This window comes from Sycon ciliatum, chromosome 2 (genome assembly GCF_964019385.1).
Source record: "Sycon ciliatum chromosome 2, ocSycCili1.1, whole genome shotgun sequence".
Classification (NCBI taxonomy): Eukaryota; Metazoa; Porifera; class Calcarea; order Leucosolenida; family Sycettidae; genus Sycon; species Sycon ciliatum.
In genome coordinates this window covers 42245671-42265731 of record NC_088644.1, presented here as the reverse complement: position 1 = coordinate 42265731, position 20061 = coordinate 42245671, and the positions used below count along the sequence as shown (strand labels likewise).

Sequence of the window (20061 nt, the reverse complement as noted above, 5' to 3'; positions counted from 1 at the left end):
CTTCTTGCTACACTCCACTACACTACAGTTTTTGGTCTACACTAGCCCACACGGGTCACAGCCTACAGTCTGTAGTGAATCGTCCATTGAAGAACTGTAGAAACTAGATGAAGTGGAGAAGGCTAGTACTGGAAACTTCACGGACATGCTGTGTCAATACTCCACCTACAGTCAGTGGACACTGGGCACGGTTAGGAACAAAATAATGGTACGTGATGCCCTCGGGCCCGGAGGGGGCTAATCCCTCTTGGAGCGGATGATCATGCAGAGTCAGCATTCATTTACCACAAGCACAGTACCACAATACACACTTGAGTCCGTTTACTTAGCGGGGAGAATATCCGCAGCCGTGTCGGGATCGTACAGGCACGTATCGACCGCATGTTATTTCAGGCCGCGGTTTTCAACACTATGTACCAAGCACCTCGAATAGTGACGCGATTGAATAGCCTCCTTGGAGTAGATAATTGTTTATAGGGGCAATCATGATAGCAGCAAGTAGCACAGACGTCATAGCAAAATATCCTGCTTAATATAACTTTTAAAATAATTATACAAGTAAATTAATTAATAATACAGGCTACTTCCAAGCTTCCAGGGTGGAGTGATGGGAAGAAGAACGTGAAAAAATTGTAAACATGATTAGTAGTACATGTAGAAAGAAGATGTAGCATTTCGGATATGTTTTCGGATATGGCTCTCATAACGACATGTTGATTACGTGGGACTTCACTGATAGCGCTGGCAGAGTTAACAGTGTGACGTCGTCATGCACACACCACAACACACCGGCGGGCTGACTACGGCACTAGGGGATTTGGCTGGCAAAAACAGAAAGCAGCATTGGCTGTGTGGGGTAATACTAAACTGGCATAGTCATGCCAGGCTGCTAATTAGTGTGAAGTGTAGCCCCGTAAACATCATTGATGGCCCATACGGTATACTTCACATACATGTAGAGTAGGCACAATATTAGCCGGGAATCTGGGGAGTAGGTGACGGCCAAGGGTGGAGTGCGACGAAGGCAGCGGCAGCAGCGATGAAGCACACACACACACACACACACACACACACACACACACACACACACACACACACACACGTACACACACATACACACACACACGCACACACACGCACACACACACACACACATACACACACACACACACACACACACACACACACACACACACACACACTTGTACTTGTACTTGTTGCTCACTAACAAATTGGTCACGTGGGTCTCCCCGGGAGAGGGGAGAGAGACTCAAAAGGAATCTTGGAAAGATGACTCAATTGTCTATTGAACCGCCCAACGGCCGACACCCCCTGAAATCACCAAAACTCTGGGTGGACTTGAAAATGATCCCACTTATGGGCTCACCACACCTCAGTAAGTGGGTAAGGACAAGGCGCAGAAAAAGGATTGACGGCATCAGGGTATCCGTCCAGGGATCCAACTGCAGTTACCCCTGCCCCCAGTGAAGGTAATACTTGCTACTAGTGTGGGTGGCTAAATCAGAGTGGATCTGATATAAGCTCTACTAGCACCATTGATTACACAAGACACACACACACACACACACACACACACACACACACACACACACACACACATGCACTGTCTGCCTACTGGCATTTCTTCCGTTCGTCCGGAATCAGAACGTTGGCTGGCGTGGTGCTGAGCAGCACGGAGTGACGCTCGTACGCCTTGGATTTACGGAAGCGGTCGTCAGTGCCGTGCAGCTGATCAAAGATTCCCAGCATGCCAAAGTTCTGGTTGAACCTGCAGAGCAGCCACCAAGACCAACAAAAATGGCAGCAGTGCATTAGTAGATCATATGATAGATCACACTCAATGTCATCTAAGTGAGGAGTGTTACTATCATAATTATAATAGGGAGTCCATAAGTAACCCCAAGAGTATACAGTTATGTACTTGGGGACTGGTGTGGCGCCCCTACCCACAGCACGTAGCCACGAACCGTGCACATGGAGTCAGGTGGGTCGTTGCGTCAATATTGGTCTGCAATGGTTTTCTGCCCCCAAGTTTGCTTTTCTTGAGAAATTCCAATGGTTTTGTACGTGATACGTCGCGCAAAGGTAGTGCTTTTGAACCTACCATATTGCATGTAAAATCGTTGCGGCTAAACCGTAGGAAAGTTCAAACCCCTGGCAGTTCTATCACCACTGAAGGCAGCCGTGCACCATGCACAGCAGTCAGCACCCATACTAGCTTGGAGATCACCATGCACAGCACCCATACTAGCTTGGAGATCACCATGCACAGCACCCATACTAGCTTGGAGATCACCATGCACAGCACCCATACTAGCTTGGAGATCACCATGCACAGCACCCATACTAGCTTGGAGATCACCATGCACAGCACCCATACTAGCTTGGAGATCACCATGCACAGCACCCATACTAGCTTGGAGATCACCATGCACAGCACCCATACTAGCTTGGAGATCACCATGCACAGCACCCATACTAGCTTGGAGATCACCATGCACAGCACCCATACTAGCTTGGAGATCAGACTTGCACACTACAGTAGTGTGCGTACAGACGCAGGGCCGACGGAACCGGTCCGATTGGTCAGGTTATCACCGGGCCAACATCTTAGCCACCGATACAGTCATGTCTACGAGACTCGTACTGCTATGGAGGTCATGTGTACCGGCCACATCATACACAGAGTATAAAATGCACTGAAACTTCTGGACCAATCAAGAACTGCTTCTGGCGGTCCTGACACTCATGGTAATGACTATAATTATGTAGTATGCTATAAGCATGATGAGCGGCATCAGGTCATGTGACAACAGCTATATACATGACGGAACCCAAACGGTAAAGTCATGTACACAAGCGACACTGCCTCTCAGAATCTTGAGAGATGCACCCGCGGGCTATCGCGCCATAGCTGAACATAGTCGCGGCTCAGCACATGTTTGTGTCCGCTGACATTCGGCACCGAGGGCCCGCATTACACGGTACAATTGCGGTACGCACGATACACTCCAATGGGTAATGTGACCAGTCTTAACCAATTGTTATGGCTGGCGTTGACGTGGGGCGATGCAGTCAAGACACAGTGTGACTGGGGCGTACTTGGCAAAAGAAGTATTCATTGCCCAAAGTTTTTGAATAGTTTGCACATGACTTCTACATGCAGTCAGACATACTACTTTATTCGGGGGGGGGGGGGGATTTCCCTTTTTTTCAGGGGGAATATCTGGGGAGGGAAGGGTGTGAGCTTCAGTCAGATTTTGCATTCACTGCCTCCCGTGTGCAGGGCAGTACAGCTAACAACCAGTACAGTAGACTCGTACGGCCAAGAACGCGGTTTCAGAGGGCCAGCCTAGCAAAGTTCTTATTTTACAGCGCCCCAGGCTACGTTCTTATTTCGCGTTCTTACGCGTCCAACAATCGTGACGCTCATGGACAATGCACTTTGCGCTACATGTACCGGTTGTACACTTTTTTTACATGCACGTGTAGTATGTAGCGCTTTACTGGGTGATGTTTTCGCGAGGACCCGACAAGAGTTTGTGGTTGCGGACTTGTTTTTCGTGTACTCGGACAAGATCATGAGGGTGCAATACCAAAAAATGTCGCGTTCTTAAAAATCTTGGAGTTCGTTCTTAAATCCAGGCTGCGGCGTTCTTAGATTTCCAGCCTGGACGTTCTTGGGCGCCACGTTCTTGGGCGTACGCGTCTACTGGACACAACACATTACTAACTGTGAGTGATGGAAGTCGTGGGACTCGTTGGACTGCATGAACGGCAGGTGGAAGCCGCAGTGCGAGATGGACGTGGACGCCTGCACGATGTAGACCCACAGTAGCAAGGACACAAAGTGGCAGCCGAGCAGGACGGGACCGGCCGCGACGGGTACCACGTTGGAGAGAAGGTACTCGATCGGGTGGCAGTACAGAGCCGAGATGCTGATCGGCGCCGTCCACTCGTGGTGAATCTTGTGAACGTGTTTGTACCAGAAAGGCATGTGAAGTACACTACAGCCACAAAACAAAAATAGGGAGTGAGTGTGAGAGAGAAAGAGAGAGAGAGAGAGAGAGAGAGAGAGAGAGAGAGAGAGAGAGAGAGATAGGGAGAGAGAGAGGGAGGGAGGGAGGGAGAGAGAGAGAGAGAGAGAGAGAGAGAGAGAGAGAGAGAGAGAGAGAGAGAGAGAGAGAGAGAGAGAGAGAGAGAGAGAGGGTGAGAGAGAGAGAGTGAGAGAGAGAGAGAGAAAAAGAGAGAGAGAAAAGAGAGATCGCTCGAAAACACCAACCAACAGCACTGTTCTAAGACAAGGAGGCAAGTGACAAAAGACAAGATAACAGAAACTACTCTGTTACTATCGATATGGCATTCAGTTGTACGAGAGCCAGGATACCATTATTCCAGTAGGTTATCTGAAGGCCACGGATCCAAAGGAATAGGAGAAACACTGAGTGTCAACAATGCAACCAATGGCATTCAATACGCAATTCCACAAAGTCAGGGCTAATTGTACCCAAGTATTGGCATATTAGTATGATATTACCGAGATTTAGAAGACGGGAAAGACTAAAGATATGTAAATAGAATTCCTATCTTGTATGCATTGTTATATCATGCAGGCTCGACCCATGGAGGACACGCACCCCATCCTATTTTCTTCTTAGCGTAAAAAGCAACTTCATGTCACTGCACTCCTTCCTTACCGGTGCAGATAGTAGAACAACACCTCAAAGACAAAGGCAAAGATTGCCACCTCCACCAAACACCACTTGAAGGACGGCAGGGTCTCGGCAAAGAATCCGCCGCGCTTTTGGAAGACCCAATACAGGGCCAAGTGGCCGCCAAAACCCACAACCCACTGGTTGAAGAGGACAAGCTTCACGCACTTCTTGAACGCCCGCCACTCCACCTGTATGGAATCACACACACACAAAGACCAAGGATTGATAGAAGTTGAGCTAACAGTGTCCAACCCTGGGCTACTACAGTTGTGGCCAAAGAAATCCAACCCATGGGCCCAAAGCGGCACCAAGGCTCATGTGGCCACTGCGGCCCTCAGATCAGCTTTGGGACTACGAACATGCATGATATAATTGAAATGGAAATGGAAAAGAGGCGCTGCTTTTGACTCGCGGGTCGGATTTCTTTGGCCACGACTGTAGTTTCAAATGTAACGTCCAACACAGGCCATCGATGTTTGCCCACTGGAGCATTTTCCGTGCCTGAATCAAGCAGGCCTGAGCAGCTGGCGTGGAACCCAGTTGTGTGTACATGCAAACACATTTGACAATATTACACGCACGCATGCACGTGCGCACGCGCGCGCGCGCGCACACACACACACACACACACACACACACAGCTGTTGACTAGTATAATATACAAGTTGCACCGAGAAGAACTTCTGGCATACAGAACACTATGACTGACCACTGGTGGCTTCTGGTTAGGTTGGATACGGTATTGCAAGATGTTTGAAGGGTTTCCAGTCAGTTCCAGGAAGAGGAAGAATATGTTGAACAGCCAAAAGAAGACGACCATGGAGACATATTGAACTGCAAACACACACACACGTGCACGCGACACAGTCACCATTAGGTCATTTGATGACATGACAGGACAGTACACCAGCTATTGCCAATAGGATTAAAGGGATGAGCCTACAAGCTGTATCAACGACAAGACCAGTCACAAACATCCCTGTCATGGAGGTAAATACCGTATATTCCAGCTCTCTTCTGCTGCACCAGTACAATGAAAATTAAAAAAAATAGGGGTCAAAGGGGTGTACCGGGTACCCGGGTACATGACCGTTAATCTCAGGTACCGTTAGTAAAAGGGTACCCGTTTGGATTTTGATGAACCAGTCGGTACGGAGCAACACTGCTGGGATCGTGTCTTCCAGGCGGGAGTCAATTATTTACAACTCCACGCTGGATGTCTGCATTGTTGTTGCATTTCGCACCTAGTAGATCTACTCCTGCAACTATCAGACACCAATCGATTTGCGAATCATGTGATATCAAAATGCAACCCGAGCACAGATGAATTAAAATCTTGATTTATGTGAAAATTGCACAAAACATTAAACATGGCTGCTAAAGGGTACCCGTTAACCCGCCCATTAAGAAAATTACCCGTTCGTTAGTTAAAGGTACACCCGTTTGACCCCTTAAAAAAATATAGAGAACTCTGGCTATAACATACCATGGGATATAGGAGTATTATCTTGTGGAACCCTGAACTTTGCCATAGCAGGCACTTGACCATGGATGCAGTACTTTGGCTAAAGTCAGGGCCAGTGGCGCAAGCACATCACGTACAAGCGCATCCAGTCACCGGATTTTTAGATGCACGGAAACATTGCTACAGGAATAATGACGCAATGGCCCACAGCCTGTGGCTACGTTAAGTGGGCAGCGCGACGCGCCACAGCCCATATGCAGAGTTGCACACTCTTGGGGTTATGTACTCTTGACAACTGCTAAAAGACAAACACTAGACCAAAAAGACCTGTAATAAAACTCGTAGCGGTAGGTCAGAATAGAAACGTGTCCTGTTAAACCCAACTTACGGGTATATAGAAGAAACTCATTGCCTTCCGCTATATCGTGATAGAGCTGGTTCCATCTGAGCTGCCAGAACTGATTCGATGCACCCCAGAGTTCTGTCATGTGCCTGCGGAAACAGTAGCAATACACAGGGTACGCGGTCCACGATACAACGAGACATTATCAACGTGTCATGATCACAGAGCCTCTGGATCTGCTGCAAACATGACTTGTACAGGCCGGCGGCCGGAAGCGGTCCGGTAGGTCAGGTTACCATCGGATCAACTTGTTGGCCACCAACGCATGTCACGTGTTTACTACGGCGGAGGGCATGTGTACCCGCCGCCGTATCACACACAAATCATGAAAGGCCATGTTACTGCAGGACCAATCAAAAACTGCTGCCGATGCTCCTGATGTATATTTTATATGGACTTTAGTGAGAGACCTAGACCAGGACAGAGGAGGGAACGACAGAGGTGGGTGACTCCATGAACAGGCAGATACTAGTAGCGAGGACTAGTAGGGGCTCATGGGAGCAGCACACACCTAAACATTCGAACGATAATGTGACATCGTCAAAAAGTCTTTCTGAAACTGACATGCACATTCACATTGCATTCAGATGCTCAGTCTAGATCTAAGCTTCGGTACGCACTACATAGTATGATAGTCCTTTTACGGTACGGGTCATGTACGGGATACCTCGCCAACCGTGGCACGTCACGTGAAAGGCACCATCACACACATACCTAAACCGAATTAAAGAGTTGTGGACCCTGGCTAGCACCAGAGCAGAGTTACTGAAGTAGAAGTAACGTCTTTTGCATAGCGACGGCAATAAAAAACAATACTGTCAAATGATAATATCCACACAGAGAATCATGAGCAAAGTTCAGGTGTGCTGTATCTGTAGCAAACCCCTACAATTAATATTTTAATATTAATTGTAGGGGTTTGCTACACATACAGCACACCTCAACTTGAGTTAGGGGCCGTCCGTAAATATCGATGTTTTTTTAGAGACGATATTGGTGCTTCTCTCCCTTGACCCCCCTCCCTCCCCCCAGAAGACGCACATGTACATCTAGATCATGGAATCAATATTTTTGGATGCTCATGAAGTGCCCAGGATGTTGAGGGTCCGGTGTAGGCGTGAAAATCCCGCCGCACTCACGCAATAGCTGCATCGCCTGGGGGGAGGGAACCGGGTTGGCGCTGCAGTGCTCACAGCAATCGTGTACTGGTGTAGACAAAGCGGCTACGCTCGGGCTTGAATTTTTTCAAATCCTTGTTCAGACAGTGAAGACTGGAAACTCTTGTGGAGTTCGTCCGTGTTTGTTCGCACTGCCTCTACGTCTTGAAAAAGGTCTCCTGCAGGCATCGTTCGGCCGATTTCCACAATCAATAGCTCATTCTTTTGCTCTTGAAATTCGCCATGGGCGTACAGCTTCCAATTTTTGATTTTGTTCTCGTGTCGCGAGTTTTAGCTCCGCGAACGGAAGCTGGTTTCAAATTTCTTGTATAGCCATTTAGACGTCCGCGTGCAGGGATCGGCGAAACTTCAGATATTTACATCGATATTTTTCTGATGCTCGAAAAGACGCACATGGCTCAAACCCCCTCCCCCCCCCCCCCCCAGACGCACCAATATCGTCTCTAAAAAAACATCGATATTTACGGACGGCCCCTTAGAGCCTGTGACAGATATTGTATGTCTTGGTCCATGACATGTAGATCTACATGTAGCTACACACACACACTCATGACTGTACAAGCCGGAGCTGTACATGATGTATACAGTTTATGGCACAAGAGCTGACACAGTCTGTGTCACACTACAAATAGTACAATGCATGCTGTAGTGCGCCCGCCGCCCAGCTAGCTGAGCGTGTCGTCAGTGATGTAATGCGTGAGTGAGCACTGAGCGCTCTGGCGAGACACTCCCCTGGCCCTCCGCCCTCACCCGCCATCAGTGTTACTGTAACTTCTGTAAGGGTAACTGTAAGCCAGTGCAGGGGCAGGGAGTCCGCCCCCCTGCACTGGCTCAGCTCATGCATTCATTCAGCCAGCAAGGACTCGAGTACTCCTTGTCCAGACGACCCTGTCCCGCACTGCACTGCCTGAAAAATGCTAAGCCCAAACAAGACATGCCAGCATACGCCGGGCCTATGAAAAACATGTGCAACCACACATCGAGAGCGAGCAGGAGCATGCGCCCGCCGGAACCAGAACAATCTCACAACCGACAAGGCGGACACAAAAATTACTAAAATAATAATTAGTCAATCTGCGGACAGAAATGTTTCGTCCTTTGTGGACTCGTCAGCGCAGCACAGAGGAAATGAGGCCGAACATAATTAGTCAGTTCTTTCATAGAGTCGCTGGTAGAGCTTCACGGTATTAGAAAACAACCACAAGTTCTCGGGCACAAGCATCGATTCGAGTTGGCTGAGTTGACGATTCGAGCAAACCAAACATCTCGAGTAGATAGTACAGCGGTAGCAAGAACAAGCAATCTTATCGCGGCGGGTGGCGCAACATGGAGTAACCTGCGCTGCAGCCGAGTAGTGTAGGCGCACGCTTCACATGCAAAAGTAACTAAAACACGGCCGAGTCTGTGGTCAAGCTCGAGCTCCAGCAAAATACACAGACGTTCACATGGACACGGGGAAATGAGTACTGCAACATTACCGAACACCAACACTAGGCTAGCCACACTATCACTGTATCAGGCTATCGCCATCGCCCAAACTTTCAACATTACGCACGCCCATTGCCAATACCGCAGAGAAATAAATTCATTTGAAAAACAACCAGAAACAGCTGCACATCATTTTGGACTCAGAGGTGCTTACCGGTGCAGAGAGTTCTGAACGGCAGCGATCAGGAGAATGGAGGTCCCGATGACGACCACCGTCCCCCGTACTGCTGTCAAGATTGACATGCTCGGCACTAACCTAACTGATGCTCCTGCAGTGCTGGTCTCCCTACTCGCTATTCCGTCAAAACAGCCAGCAAGAAACCGAAATCAATGCCCTGCTGATTGCAATGGGAAAGCCAATCGCAAGCACAGCAACCTCAACTCTCCAAAGGATTCTGCCGCGGAAGACCAGCTTTTGTTTTCTTCCCTAGCTGTCTTTGCAGTCAGTCGTGAGTATCCATTTGGTATCTGTCAGAGTCAGACTGTCAGCAGACTGAGCAGAGGGAAAGACAGTGAAGTCTGAGCTTTTTATTAATTTTGAGTTTGCCAGCATGTGTGCAAATGCGAGTATGGACAGCCTATGGCACCTGATGATTTGCTCCCACGGCAACCAGCATCCTGTCATGATAACTATCAGGGCTCACCACGACCATACAAAGCGTCAATAACGGTCATTTGGATTTGACCAATCAGCGCACAGCAAAACGGGCTGTTTCTTGCAATTGTGGGGTGTTTTCTGAGTGGAGCTTGGCTGTATTCGTTGGTTTTAGACATTAGGCCATTGTGGATTCGTGTTCAGAAGGTGTGTCTTTGGGGGGTTACCGTCTCGAATTTTTCGATTTGGCCTTCGTTTGGCTGAGATCGGATGGTGAAATCACTCAAACGCGAAGGCGTGCAAACAAGTGAATGAAGAGAAAATTAGAAATCGGGGACGGTAAACCGATAGAGAATTCCAAGACCTTGAAAATGAGCTATCGATGATGAGAATCGGCCAAGGAGAACCGCTGTTCTACTTTTTTGAAGACATCAAGGTCGGCCGTGCGTCGCCGCGCGCACCAACAAAAACTGGCAGCCGTGCGCATATCTGCAAGTGCAACAAGAAAGGGCGGAGGAGACAGCAAGCGTTCCAAGTGAAGAGTTTACTTTCGTGTTGACTCAAGCTAAGGACTCATGCCAATCAGGGATCATACTAGTCACCTCTCATCATGGTCATGACTAAGGGATTCATTTGTGACAAGGAAACTCCCCACTCGCAGCGTGAAAGCTGCGAGGCCAAACAGAAAAGAGTGTGCCGAGTCGCGATCAGGAAACGCTGAGTTCTACTGACAACATTGGTTAGCTAGGCGCGGCAAATTCTTGTAGATGCCAGGACTCAAGTTCACCAGTACCCCACGGACATATCTTGGTCGACATCCACCAGCGGATTGAGAAAAATGACCAAGATTGCTTGGAGAAAGGACGTCTTCTCCGCGTGTCTTTCTCGACATCAAACAACAAGATTCGCTTCGGCACTGGCCCTTCGCTGTACAGAGTAGACCAGGAAGTCGTAAAATACCGGTATTTTACGACTAGACTGTACATCGCTGTACATCGATGAGCATGAACTCGGGTGCGTAGCCGCTATGACTGCACAAACTCTGGCTTTGGCGGCATTCAAAATGGTGGTCGACGCTTTTTGAATTTTGTATGGTCGTGGTGAGCCCTGACTATGGTGTCTGGTGATAATGTGCTATTAAAATGTTAATTTACTAATGGCGCCATTACTACTCCCGGAAAAGTGTTGCAATCCGGCGTCTCAGTCCCTCGGTTCTGCTCTAGGTTTGGCTTGTTCGCCCTCTGTGACATCAAACCAGGATGAACAGCGGACCGTGGACTTGCCACAGCATGCACACTAGGGCTAGGCGGATAATGCTCGCCGAAATCCCTCATTCTGCTTTTCGGTCTGCTCAATATTCTGCTCATGAAAGTGCATTTTCTGCTGAAATTTCTGCTGAAATCCAGTTATGTAAAAATACACTTGGCACACATAATTGGGTTCAGGATCTAAAAAGATGAGTCATGTGAAATACTAGACAAGGCATTCTAGCCTTTATGATCAGTTCTCATTTGGACTGACTGCGTTAGCCAGAGGAAATGGCTGTGCTGAAGGCTGGGGAAATATCACACAAAGAGGTAAATGGGGCTGCTAAAAGGCAATAACGTATGAAGGCTAGCCACACTACATAATATGGCCCAGGTGCAGCGATTTTCGACCTTCGTTGCAAAATGCTTGTTTTGCGAACATTTTCAAGTCTGACTTCACTGGTGTCGTGATCCACGGAATACCCGTCCGCGGCCCGGCTTGCGCAGCAAAAGATGATTCGATTTGAATCTTTTCACACAGCGGGCTTTTTCACCGAAGGTCGAACATCGCTGCAACTGGGCAATATTATGTAGATCTACGACTCTTACTTAGACTTCTGCCACTGGCCTGCCATTCAAGGCTGCTACCTTCCACAAAGTAACAGCTTCGGCCACATTTGGTGGATGGATGGACTGCGTGTCGAAGAACGCGGCAAATCTGCTGCAAAAGCAGAACGTCGCACGCCAATTCCGTGGTAACTGTCATTTGACATGGCAGAGAATGCTTTTTCAGCCCCCGTTCTGCCGAAATATGCTCGACCCCCCAAACAGGCGTTTTCTGCCGAAAATTCTGCCGGCATTATCCGCCAAGCCCTAATGCACACGGAAGCAACTAACTTACTTTCGATGGTTTCATCATAAAATTTATGATGGTCTAACTAACACCTGTTCGAATTGATTCAGAACACTTATGATGAACTTGTTCATTTTCGTCCCAATGCTTTCCAAGTACCAACAGGAAAACTCTTTCGTGACACAACTAACAACTTACCTATCCTGTTTCGGTCGTGCCGGGCCTTAGGGCCGTTTCACACGAGGTATACATGGCTTTTCACGAATGGGCGTTCTACTTCTAGGCACAGTCTAGTACACAGCGCGTGATTTCACACGAGTGTCGCAACATGCTTTTCAAGGAGCAGTTGCCATGGCAGCTTTGACCTGCCTCGCACAGAAGTCGTAAAATACGGAATCCGCACGCGAACGCGGGAGTTTTGAACACAAAATAATAATAATTATTATTAGTTTGGCAAGGAGATGTTCTCTCCCTGATTCTCGTTTTCTTTGATCGCCACAAGGAGAGAAAGATGAACGGACGAGAGAGGTTGCAAAGGATGGCGAGGCGTAGAAGGACTACATTGCCCTCGCTTGTTCAAAGTGTAATTTCAAGTTTTTCTCTGGATTCAACCATCCTGAGCGGAACGCAGCATTGAGTTTCTCGGCGATCTCCCTTTCCCTCACAATACGCTTCACCATCTGGCCACTTTTTGACTTTTGATAGTCGGCCCACAACTCAATAAGTCTAGCCTCCAGGTCATCAGAGAATATTTGGCGAGGCATTGTCCGAAACGGAAGGCACAACCAGCAACCAGCAATGAAAGCAAACAGAAGCAAAAAAAGCAAACACGACGACAGATCACAATGCAAGGAAAACGAAGTTTGTCAGTAGAACGCTGGGTATATCCTGCTTTCTACACCCCTCCTGGTCTTGCTGAAAACGTACACGATGCGTTTCACATTTCGCGCCAAAAGTGCTCCATCTCCTAGGGAACATAACCGGAAACGTGACATGTACGCGATTTTGTACCTCGTGTGAAACGGCCCTTACGAAGGAATTGCTATAAAGGTCGCCATGGTATATCAACAGCTCTTGTTTCAAAAACCATGTGGCGTGAGGCCTGACTCTGCAGCAGCATGTTTGAAACGTCGAATGGAGTTATGGAGCCGGGGCGAGGTTCGGGAGCTCCTTCATGAGTGCAGAAGTTGAACTGAACAATCCACCAGCAGCTGGATGATCGGGCAAAAAGAACTCGTCCGTCCAATATGAATGATCCTGCCAGAGATTTTGCCTCAACGGTGACATCAGGCAAACTCAAGTCAGCTTTGCGAATGCTGGATGGTAATGAGCGGGGAAGTGCGACTTGACGATGAAATTGATGGTGAAATGGTGCGTGATATTCTGAAGGGTAAACATCCGGAGGCAACGCCTATTCATCCCGGATCTGTACCTGATGGTGCCCCGCTACAGCCTCCACATCCATTTCTATTTGCAGCTATAACAAGAGATAGCATTCGACAAACTGCTCTGAAGGTCGAGGGAGCTACAGGACCATCTGGAGTGGAGGCATCTGGCGGCGTATGCTCACTTCGTTCGGTCAGGCATCTGGTGGTTTATGTGATGCTATCGCCACCTGTGCCATTCGCATCGCCACCGCTTGTGCTGATCCAGTCAGTTTAGAAGCCTACACCGCTTGCAGGCTTATTCCTCGGGACAAAAATCTAGGCGTGAGGCCCATCGGGATAGGCAAGGTAATGCGACGCATAATCGGGAAAGCAATAATTATGGGTGTTCTTGGCAATAAAGTCCAGGAAGTAGCAGGTTCTCTTCAGCTTTGTGCCGGTCGGGAATGCGGTGTCGAGGCTGCAGTTCATGCAATGTGTGGTGTCTTTCACTCACCAGACGTTGATGGAATTATGATTGCTTATGCGTTAAATGCATTTAACAGACTGAATCGTGGATACTGTCTACAAAATATCCGTCATTCATGCCCTTCTCTCTCTTCCGCGGTCATTAAAGGGGAAATTAAGGCAAACATTAAAATTTCACCAGTTGTAGTCTTCGGGGTGCTGAGTCGAATGGTCTTGGTCCGAGAAAGCTGGGACGCCCCCTTCCTACTTGAATCCCAATTGAACTCGCGCACTTCCACCGAAACTGGGTGACTGCGCCCTACTAGATGGGGATTTGTATGCAAAATGTCACTAAAAGCGCCATTTCGTTCTTATAAAAGCACGGATGACCGCGATTGGCCCATATGTTGTAGTCTTTTGGACGCTGAGTCGACTGGTTTTGGTCCGAAAAGGCTGCGAAGCAGCGTTCCTCCTTTATTCCCAATCGAACATGGTTGAACAAGCGGTCACGTGCTCCTGGGTGCCCAAATCACCTGGTCACCGCGCCAGTAGGCGACAACTTTCACACCAAGGTTCAACTCGAGTTCAACTCGAGTGACAGGACTGCACTCAAAAAAAGGTCAAACAGGCTAGTAAGTTGTACCCTGCAGGCACGGTGACCAGGTGACTGGCGTACGCAGCATCACGTGACCGCTTGTTCAACCATGTTCGATTGGGAATAAAGGAGGAACGCTGCATCGCAGCCTTTTCGGACCAAAACCAGTCGACTCAGCGTCCAAAAGGCTACAACATATAGGCCAATCGCGGTCATCCGTGCTTTTATAAGAACGAAATGGCGCTTTTAGTGACATTTTGCATACAAATCCCCATCTCGTAGGGCGCAGTCACCCAGTTTCGGTGGAAGTGCGCGAGTTCGATTGGGATTCAAGTAGGAAGGGAGCGTCTCAGCTTCCTCGGACCACGACCATTCGACTCAGCACCCCGAAGACTACAGCTGGTGAAATTTTAATTTTTGCCTTAACTTCCCCTTTAACACGTACCGTAGTCCCGCCCGTCTGTATATTGATGGTGAGATCGTGCATTAAAGGGGAAGTTAAGGCAAAAATTAAAATTTCACCAGTTGTAGTCTTCGGGGTGCTGAGTCGAATGGTCTTGGTCCGAGGAAGCTGAGACGCTCCCTTCCTACTTGAATCCCAATCGAACTCGCGCACTTCCACCGAAACTGGGTGACTGCGCCTTACTAGATGGGGATTTGTATGCAAAATGTCACTAAAAGCGCCATTTCGTTCTTATAAAAGCACGGATGACCGCGATTGGCCCATATGTTGTAGTCTTTTGGACGCTGAGTCGACTGGTTTTGGTCCGAAAAGGCTGCGATGCAGCGTTCCGCCTTTATTCCCAATCGAACATGGTTGAACAAGTGGTCACGTGCTCCTGCGTACGCCAGTCACCTGGTCACCGTGCCTGCAGGGTACAACTTACTAGCCTGTTTGACCTTTTTTGGGTGCAGTCTAGGGCTAGGCGGATAATGCTCGCCGAAATCCCTCATTCTGCTTTTCGGTCTGCTCAATATTCTGCTCATGAAAGTGCATTTTCTGCTGAAATTTCTGCTGAAATCCAGTTATGTAAAAATACACTTGGCACACATAATTGGGTTCAGGATCTAAAAAGATGAGTCATGTGAAATACTAGACAAGGCATTCTAGCCTTTATGATCAGTTCTCATTTGGACTGACTGCGTTAGCCAGAGGAAATGGCTGTGCTGAAGGCTGGGGAAATATCACACAAAGAGGTAAATGGGGCTGCTAAAAGGCAATAACGTATGAAGGCTAGCCACACTACATAATATGGCCCAGGTGCAGCGATTTTCGACCTTCGTTGCAAAATGCTTGTTTTGCGAACATTTTCAAGTCTGACTTCACTGGTGTCGTGATCCACGGAATACCCGTCCGCGGCCCGGCTTGCGCAGCAAAAGATGATTCGATTTGAATCTTTTCACACAGCGGGCTTTTTCACCGAAGGTCGAAAATCGCTGCAACTGGGCAATATTATGTAGATCTACGACTCTTACTTAGACTTCTGCCACTGGCCTGCCATTCAAGGCTGCTACCTTCCACAAAGTAACAGCTTCGGCCACATTTGGTGGATGGATGGACTGCGTGTCGAAGAACGCGGCAAATCTGCTGCAAAAGCAGAACGTCGCACGCCAATTCCGTGGTAACTGTCATTTGACATGGCAGAGAATGCTTTTTCAGCCCCCGTTCTGCCGAAATATGCTCGACCCCCCAAACAGGCGTTTTCTGCCGAAAATTCTGCCGGCATTATCCGCCAAGCCCTAGTGCAGTCCTGTCACTCGAGTTGAACTCGAGTTGAACCTTGGTGTGAAAGTTGTCACCTGCTGGCGTGGTGACCAGGTGATTTGGGCACCCAGGAGCACGTGACCACTTGTTCAACCATGTTCGATTGGGAATAAAGGAGGAACGCTGCATCGCAGCCTTTTCGGACCAAAACCAGTCGACTCAGCGTCCAAAAGACTACAACATATGGGCCAATCGCGGTCATCCGTGCTTTTATAAGAACGAAATGGCGCTTTTAGTGACATTTTGCATACAAATCCCCATCTCGTAGGGCGCAGTCACCCAGTTTCGGTGGAAGTGCGCGAGTTCAATTGGGATTCAAGTAGGAAGGGAGCGTCTCAGCTTCCTCGGACAAAGACCATTCGACTCAGCACCCCGAAGACTACAACTGGTGAAATTTTAATTTTTGCCTTAACTTCCCCTTTAATCGTGCAGAGGGTATCACGTAGGTAGATCCCCTATCATTAATTATTATCAATGGCCATGTATGGGCTGGGGGTCATGCCATTGATTGAGGGTGTCTCAACGGCTGACATCATCCAAACAATCATCATGGTTTGCAGATGATTATTCCGGAGCAGGTCGATTGCCGGCAGTTCGTGCATGGTGAGACTCCCTGAGCAGCCTTGGGGAAGCTTACGGGTACCATTTGAATTCGACCAAATCGGTACTTCTGGTGAAGCCAGACAAGTATCATGGAGCGCTTGAGCTATTCGCAGACACTGGCGTTCAAGTGAGGATGGATGGCTGCTGTCATCCTGGCGCAGCCCTCGGCTCTGCTCCTGGCTGAAAGATTGAGTGGATTCCTCGGATTATACCCCGATAGTTGAACAAGTTGTGTGAGTTTGCTGAGTCGCAACCGCAGGCAGCCTACCATGCTTTTGTGAATGGGCTGCAGAATAGATGGACGTTTCTCTGCCGGACGGTGGAGGGTGCTGCAGAAGTTCTCAAGCCATTGGAGGAGGATATTCATCACAAGCTCCTCCCGATGGTAACTGAATAGTAGTGTATACCACCCACATGAAATGGAGAGGACAATGGTTTCCTTCCCTTGCCGACATGGTGGTTTGGGCATTGTAGTCCCCACCACTCTAGGCCACCAGTATAAAACATCAAAAGCCATTACTGCACCTCTGGTGGAACGCATTCGTTCTCAACTTCTCAGGCTCCCTGAGTGATTCGTTGGATTGCATTCGTTCCACCAAGCGCAAGTTGTCGGCTTCAAACAGACATGCTGCTAAGAACAGAGTGTTTCATTTCCTTGCGGCGGCGCCAGCAGAACTTTCTTATTGCGGTCAATTGACCTCGCAGCCCGGAGCGTCCAGTTGGCTGACTTGCCGACCAGTGAAGCGCCACGGATTCGCACGGACCAATGGTGAGTTCCGGGATGGCATCGCCCTTCGGTATGGCTGACCATTGACTGGTCTTCCCCGTAGCTGTGCCTGTATAGCCAGTTTTGATCTATGCCACGCCTTGTCATGCCCATAGGGTGGCTTTCCTGCAATACATCACAATGAGGTGTGTGACGTCACCGCTAGCATGCTCCGGAGAGTGGCAAACAACGTCGTAGTGGAACCCCGCCTTCATCCAACCACTGGTGATTGGTTTCGGCATCGGACGGCTATAACTGCTGAATAGGCATGGCTTGACATTGTGGCAGGCGGGGTGCGGGGCGGACGATTTGAACGCTGCTTTTTTTTTTAATGTAAGGGTATTCAACCCATATGCAGCTTCGAACCGGTCGGCCCACATCCAATCAGCTTTCAACAAGCATGAAGCTGAGAAGAGACGCCACTATGATGAACGACTCTGTTACGAGTGCGGGAGGCGGAGATGTTGGGTTTCACTCCTCTTGTCCTTGGAACAACTGGTGGTATGGGTAGTCACTGAGTGCTGTGCACATCCCTACAAAGTAATAGGGGTAATAAAAGAGACAAAGACAACAAAGGTGTAGTAGGTACTACAAGAGCTGTGCTGGTCAGGCGCAGTGTACTCCTCCGACCATTCCGGTCTCGGAATGAACACGGACTGTGCGGGCCAAGGGGGGTGTACTATGAATCAGAGGCTTATGAGGGCATCTGAAAATGCAACAGAAATGAGAGAAAGAAGATTTAAAACAAAGTAAATAATATAGATTGATCAAGCTTCAGCTTACGTAGGTCCCTGGCAGTCTTAGAGAGAGAGAGAGAGAGAGAGAGAGAGAGAGAGAGAGAGAGAGAGAAAGAGAGAGATAGAGAGAGAGAGAGAGAGAGAGAGAGAGAGAAAGAGAGAGAGAGAGAGAGAAAGAAAGAGAGAGAGAGAAAGTTACATTTATAAGGCCGAGTAAAAAAAATTACTAGATGATCGTCCTTTTTTTTGGAAAAATCGGGGAGGGCGGGAGGATTTTATTTTTATTTTTTTACTTTTTACCCTCTCATGCACACAGTGTACACAACAACATCAAGGTTTTTTTTCTCTTTTTTTCTTTTTTTTTCTTTTTTTCTTTTTCTTTCTTCAGCAGATCGATACTGACGTTGTGATATACTAGTAGTATGTGGTCCATATAGTAAAGAAAGTATTAAACAAAGCGTGCACATGTTTCCTGCATCCGCGATCGGTAAAAAACCAACGATTTCGGCAAAAACTCACGATTTAAAAAATAAAATATTTCTTGGGGCCCTGACAAAAACTGGGGCGGACGGGGACGATCATCTAGCTTTTTTTTTTACTTGGCCTAAAGACAGGTAAGTCTAACAAATGAGGACAGAGACCTCTACAACAGGGTTTTTGCGCCTGAAAGCAGGTGCATGATTTAACAAGCAGGTTGTCAGTCTAGATTTTATGCGCAGATGGAGAAAAAATGCGCAGAATTTTTGTAATGAGATGAAAAGCAGAAATAATAAGAAAAGATTAAATGAAAGCCTGCTCACAACCCCGCCCAGCCTTGCAAACTGGGTATGGTGGATTAAGAACTCGGTTCAACGCTCGAGCAAGCGCTCTCCATTCTAGGTGTTCACAGCAACTGATAGGAACTCATAATGTATGGGGAAATTATAGAAAAGAAATAAGATAAAGAGAATAAATTTCAACGCACCTCAATAAACGAGAGAGAGAGAGAGAGAGAGAGAGAGAGAGAGAGAGAGAGGGGGAGAGAGAGAGAGAGAGAGAGAGAGAGAGAGAGAGAGAGAGAGAGAGAGAGAGAGAGAGAGAGAGAGGGAGGGACGGAGGGAGAGAGAGAGAGAGAAATACTATTTTCTATATCGGATAGATGGACAGATAGATAGATAGATAGATGCTCTGCCTCTCGGTATTGAGCACTCTCTTGGACAGCCTGGAACCTCTCTGTTTTATAGATACAGTCAACTTCGCTAATAACGACTGCGGATGTAACGACAATTCGCGAATAACGACAGAACTTCCATGCCCAGAGCAAAGTCCCATCCCACTGTAATACATTATAATGAGACTTCGGGTATAACGACACTTCGCGAATAAGGACACCTTTTTGATGCCCCGCCGAGTGTCGTTATAAGCGAAGGTGACTGTACATAGATAGATAGATAGGGAGAGAGAGAGAGAGAGAGAGAGAGAGAGAGAGAGAGAGAGAGAGAGAGAGAGAGAGAGAGAGAGAGAGAGAGAGAGAGAGAAAGAGAGAAAGAGAAAGAGAGCATGGTTGCTCAACGGTTGGGTATCATACCCATATCTCAATCATCCGGAGCCATCCGGCCTTTGCTCTCCTGCGTGCCAACATCATGTGTCTGTACGTGGCCGGCTAGCCATTTCCCTGGCACAGGGGGATGGATGACGCATCTCCAGATGTTCCTGTTTCCGAAGCCCGGCTTGTTGGCAACTAGCTTACACAGATACAGACTGATTTAGCAGAGACTATCATGAATCGGAGTTACCACTCTGTACAGATTGTCAAGTT

At 48.2% G+C, this 20061-nt stretch overlaps 1 protein-coding gene across 1 annotated transcript; it reads right to left on the bottom strand.

Moving 5' to 3' along the window:
• Positions 1-414: 414 nt before the first annotated feature.
• On the bottom strand, positions 415-9692 carry LOC135810163 (fatty acid hydroxylase domain-containing protein 2-like). Its single transcript, XM_065323631.1, has 6 exons — positions 9425-9692; positions 6590-6693; positions 5446-5570; positions 4719-4924; positions 3756-4028; positions 415-1789 (listed from the first exon to the last, which is right to left on the bottom strand). Exons 1-6 carry the CDS (start codon positions 9511-9513, stop codon positions 1633-1635), a joined length of 954 nt encoding a protein of 317 aa, XP_065179703.1. The 5' UTR covers positions 9514-9692; the 3' UTR covers positions 415-1632.
• Positions 9693-20061: the final 10369 nt, after the last annotated feature.